At 39.0% G+C, this 5,368-nt stretch overlaps 2 protein-coding genes across 3 annotated transcripts in view; both read left to right on the plus strand.

The window, feature by feature from the left end:
- Window positions 1-225, plus strand: part of RB195_026568 (uncharacterized protein) — a gene marked incomplete at both ends in the record, with an annotated part of 6,598 nt that extends 6,373 nt beyond the window's left edge. For both annotated transcript variants that reach the window (XM_064177060.1, XM_064177061.1), the window contains 2 exons: window positions 1-99; window positions 174-225. The exon at window positions 1-99 is cut by the window's left edge and continues 35 nt beyond it. In XM_064177060.1, the coding sequence (XP_064071066.1) occupies window positions 1-99; window positions 174-225 (151 nt within the window). The remainder of the gene's footprint in view (window positions 100-173) is intronic.
- An 80-nt stretch (window positions 226-305) lies between these two features.
- Window positions 306-2,412, plus strand: RB195_026569 (uncharacterized protein; the record flags this gene model as incomplete). Its single annotated transcript, XM_064177062.1, has 2 exons — window positions 306-432; window positions 2,213-2,412. The coding sequence occupies 2 exons, from the start codon at window positions 306-308 to the stop codon at window positions 2,410-2,412; spliced, it is 327 nt and encodes a 108-aa protein (XP_064071068.1).
- Between the last annotated feature and the right edge of the window lie 2,956 nt (window positions 2,413-5,368).

Here is a 5,368-nt window from a genome sequence, read left to right on the forward strand (position 1 = left end):
GTCAGCGATTTATCAGGAACTCGTCTCCTTATATCCAGATGGGTATTTCACGGTGATGTGCGTTGACGGAGCCGTAAGCTACCAGGCGGACTCTCATAGGTGAGATATTGTCCCCACAATATGGTTTTATAAGCGAATGACAAAAATTATAAATTTTAATATAATGTTTTCAGGTACTGTGTCGAAGGCAATATGGACCATAACTGCTATGTTTTTATGATGTAAACCCATTGTGAACACCTTTAAAATATTAATTATTGAATATAGAACAACTTTCGGTTTCGAACATATCATTGTTTGCTTTAATGCATGATCCATTAACTTGCCCCGCATTTCTGCCTACCTACCCTCCAGCATGTGCCGACAAAACGGTGGAGACGGACGTTATTGATTCTGCATGGGTCAAACACGTTTTTTTAATCACTGTACAAGGTCTTATTTAATTGCAAGCATGATCAATATTAAGCGAATATGAGACAGTTTTTAATCACATTGATCTATTTACTGAAAAACCGCGAATTTGTCAAAACAGTAAGGAAAAAAGAAAAGAACAGAGAGAATTCTACTCAAAGTGCTCTTCTACTTGCAACTACGCAAGATCTGAAGTTTGTCATAAAAGCGTAATTAAAAATGGGGAATAAGAAAAATACGCACAAAATCATTTGAACGCTAGCTTAGACGGTTTCATGGAGGAAATTTGTTGGGAGAGAGAAGAGAAACTATCGAGAATACCACCACTGTTTCTTTCTCTTTAACAATTCTTCAATGCAATTGAGAAGCCGATCGAACGTCAAGGAAGGGATTACTTAATATGTGAAGAATTAGAGGAGATGGGGTTGAAGAAAAATTCATGAAACGTCATGCAAAGATCCAAAGAAGATCGAACATTTCTGAGAGATTTACAAGCAAGTTGTTTTTGACTCGTGAGAGAAGCTTTTTCACTAAGACAGAAAATCGTCTCAGAAAGGCAGTTCATCCACTTTCTCCGCACTTGTATAAAATACTATGACTTTTCTCGGAGATCTTTATCGGCAGCAAACGACTGTACGAAACATGCGGAATTACGGAAAGAAATCAGGATATGAAAGATATTGAACAACGGCACTGAAGAAAGAACAAGGACAGTTGTTTATCATGCTGTCGAAATATGTTCCTAAGAAAGGTTGCTTTCAACTCGTGCTCGATAGCTTTTGGAGGAGAATTGTGATTGGATCAAAAATTGTTAGCGATGATATTCTTTTCTAATGAAACGTGTACCCCTTAAGAGAAGTTCAGTAGGTTATTGCTTCTTGAACGACTTGAACAAAAAACAGCCTTAATGAGTTTTAGCAAACCCTAAACCCTGTTTTTCTGACAATGCCTTTTCAGTTTTAAGTGTGGGTGCAAGCTTCTCACCTATCTTGCCGATAGACTCTTGGGTGCTTGAAAAGAGTCTATTATAGAGACCAAAGTTTGAAAAGAGAGACTCTTAGGAGGTTTTCCATCGGTACCGCTCTTTACAGTGTCACCAACACCACAGGACATTAATCTTCGAGCGGATGCCAAGTTCTGTCTACTCACCAAATACCTTCTTTCACTTTTCGAGAAGACATCCTCCCTATAATCTGATGAAGGCAATGACGTTAAAACGTTAAACGTAATAGGGAATACACCATAAAACTAAACTGGCAGTGACGGTGATCTGGTGAAGGAGTCCGCAGAAGAATATAGAGTTATGATTGTAGATTGCGGGATCAGGGTGGTTCCGTTCATCTCTCCCTGATAGTCGTATTTCAGCTGCAACGCGCCGCATCCAAGTGCGATCGGTCCACGATTAGTGATGTGATCTGAGTGATGCGGTCGTGATCAGAGTGCTCCCAACATTTCTCTCGAAGGAGAAACACAAACGGTGCTGCTTTGCTGCACTGTTTTAAAAAAAAAGCCTAAAGTACTTCAATATTTGTATCATTAACCGTTCAAAATATCCTCAGCCCTTCTTAGAAGAAGGTAGAAATTATGTAATTTGTACCAGAGGATAACTTAGCGAATAGATCGAAAATGTTAACATAATTCGCATATTTATATTTAAAGATGATACGATGACTTTAAGTCTCGACTGAACTGTCCATCAACGCCAAATGTCCTCAGATCTTCCTTCACCATCTCTGTCCTGAACTTTCTTTTACGACTACGAGGCCTTTTCCAATTAGGATCTGGAAGCATGATCCTTAAGACAACTTGGACGATCCGACGGTGTTGACTTCTATGGATGTTGGTTATGACATGCTAGACGCACCTAAATACCATCAATTACTTGACTTAATCAGGGCGAATGTTACAGATCAACGCCGCTATCAACATCTTTGCCGGGGTGTGTTGTCCTTAAACATATCCAAGCCCATCCTGTTCGATCTTCAGCTAGAGTACGCATAGAGTCCACCCCTCCCTATTTCATAAGCAACGTAACTTTATGTCTCGACTAAACTGCCTCAATGCCAATTCTCCTCAGATCTTCCTTCATCACCCCTGTCCAGAACTTTCTTTCACGTCTAGGGAGTCTCTTTAAGTTAGGATCTCTAACCATGATCCTTAAGACAAATTGGACGATCAGACGGTCTCTTCATAACGTGGCCAATGAAGCAAGGACGGTTTTCCGTGACTACTTCGGAAGGCCGGGCAAGATGTTTTTCACGTGTCATCCACAGGCATACCATATCCAGTAAAGTTGCCCGTTATGGCACACAATCGGCCAAACGTAGCCCAACAGTCGTCTAAGCACCTTTCTTTTTATGGATTCATACTTCTCGATCACTAAATACCATAGCATACCTATCATAGGCAGTGAACCAAAACTTGACTGCAACGTTATCTTCTGTTTCTGTGTTGTTCTTCGAATAGTCATTTCAGAGAAGTCAGAGAATATGAGTAATACAACGAACGAAAGAAGGTGTAGGTAGATATGTAAGCGATCGGATGGGAACTATTGTCTAGATATTATTAAATAATTCATACTTGCTACATCAACTAGATTTGTTGGTTGAAAACTCGCAGCTACTTCTACACTTAGGTGCCTAACTTGAATGACTATGAGTTTTCTACATTCCTTCTCTTCTATTTCTATATTTTTTTTCTGAAATTCATTCCAGATATGATAAAAGTTCTAAAATTTCTGGCATTATTGTGTCTCAAGTACGTGTCTAGAAGTTCGGCTCCCTCTTATCCCACTAAGACCAACCTCACGTACAAGAATTACAGTTTTATCTAGATGTTATGTAGAGCAATGGTTAATGTGTTTCATTTACCGTTCTGGTCAACTCGGATGTCTCCTACCAGTGGTCGAGTCCTATGCACGTTGTATAGTTTATACCAACCCATCAAGGACATGCAAATCAACCCGCCATTCACGATAACTACCGGTCGAGGTCATACCTGTAAGTATCCTACCGCGACAAAAATGAACGCCGTAGCGTACATCTATTGTTTTCCTGAGAGCGGGCCTTCTCTATTTTCACAATTTTTGTCAGTATCGATTATTTCTTAATGCATTCTTTAAGATTGCCATTATAAACCGTCATAGATTACTAGTATTTGGGAATGTTTCCATAATAATACTGAACACTGTAGACTATCCGTGTTACCGGTTGCTCCTCCTCTACGGCTGTTTTTACTTACATTGCAGCTGTGAAGTACCTTCAAACTTCTCTAGTCAGATAACATATACATTTTTTCTGTTTCTTTCCATGAACGATTAGAGTTTTGCAATGTACGGAAATGAAACGTGGTCTCAAATCAGCTTTTCTTCACAGTGGTAGGATGACTCATCAACAACCTAAATAAACGAATGGAAAATGAGTTCTTTACAGCTTATAAGTACGTTCTTTTATTAGATTTTTTATCTTATACGTCGCAACTTCTAGCAAGTTGAGAAACACATAAATTAAAAAAGATTTGAGCCAACAAGATCACAACAGGAAAAGATAGATGTTTAAAAACGACAAAAAAAAGTTGAAGAAGTTTGAGTGGTTTCGAATCCTTCACCAGTGATAGACACATATCTCTTCGCCACCAAATTTTATCTGTTACCATTTTTTGCCGCATGCAACAACCGCTAAAAACTCCCCTTCTCCTATTGAATTTTCCTCATTCATTCACATTCTTTTTTCCCCGAGATCCTGAATGGCAAATAGCACTGGAAATCGGATGGATACTCGCTTTTCAACGCTGCACAACAACATCCTCCGCGGCGCCTTTGAATTCGCGACGGAATATGACTCATGCTACGTGTTTCATGACCTGGTTTTCAGAGTTCATGATCTCAGTATATGTCGTTCTTACTTATCGCTCCGTCCATTGTTGTCCTCAAAAAAAAAAAACAAAAACTACTCGATAACATTTTACCTTGATTGACTCATAAGAGCTTTACTAAACGAGCGTTTGGCAGGATTGGGGACATTCATGCCTGTTCCGCCCGTTAGGTCAAGCTCCGACACAACGGTTACCGACAACGGCGTTAATTGACAACGTTATTGGGATTGTTTTGTATTGTTTAGGTGCTCATCGATTTTTGTCTATTCTCGTGCCTGCCACGTACGTTAGCAACCGAATCTCTCATTTCCAAATTTGTTAGTTTGGCCATAGTTTGGACACCGAATCCTCTCACAACCTTTCCAGTGCACCTGCGGAATATATCTGATAGTTTATGGCTATTAAGTTCATCCTTATGGTTTTAAGTGAAACCTCCTCCAAAAAAAAAAACAGGCAAGAGCCCAAAAAGACAAAACGACTAAAAAGGCAAAAGCTCTTTCCCCACATGCTCCACGGTGCTTAACACCCTCTTAAATTCTATGTATTCCGCAATCTCATCGTGGTGCTGCTCAATGCGTTTCTGACGATGATTCCTATCTGTATTTTTTAAAATCTCTCATATCATCATTGTTTCGCTACTTATTGTTATTCTCAGTTTCTTCTTCACTTTTCTATTTTTCACGCTTTACAGCAAGATACTAAGTAATAACATTGATTTTTCACCGTATATGTTTTATTAACCTCAATTCCTCTGATCCCACAATTCATCGAAAATAGCGGCACACAAAGTATAGATTCTCTTAATTTACACTTTGTGTTACTATATAATTTTTGCACCTTGATGTGGTCTCTCATTTTGTCTACTTCAGTTTAGTGATCCAAATCTGTTCTTTAAAAAACCTTTGCAAAATGCAAACTTTTCATTAGCTCTCGTTTTCAATCTTACAAGCGTATAATGGTTCCAACCACAATTTTACTGAAACGTACCAATACTAACTAATGTAATTGCGCGAACTGGAATATCCAGCTATCTGATTCTTGGTTATCTCTTTATATATGCATCCATCATATCCATCACATCGAC

Source organism: Necator americanus (genome assembly GCF_031761385.1).
Source record: "Necator americanus strain Aroian chromosome Unknown Necator_2022.05.29.01.11, whole genome shotgun sequence".
In the NCBI taxonomy this organism is placed as follows: Eukaryota; Metazoa; Nematoda; class Chromadorea; order Rhabditida; family Ancylostomatidae; genus Necator; species Necator americanus.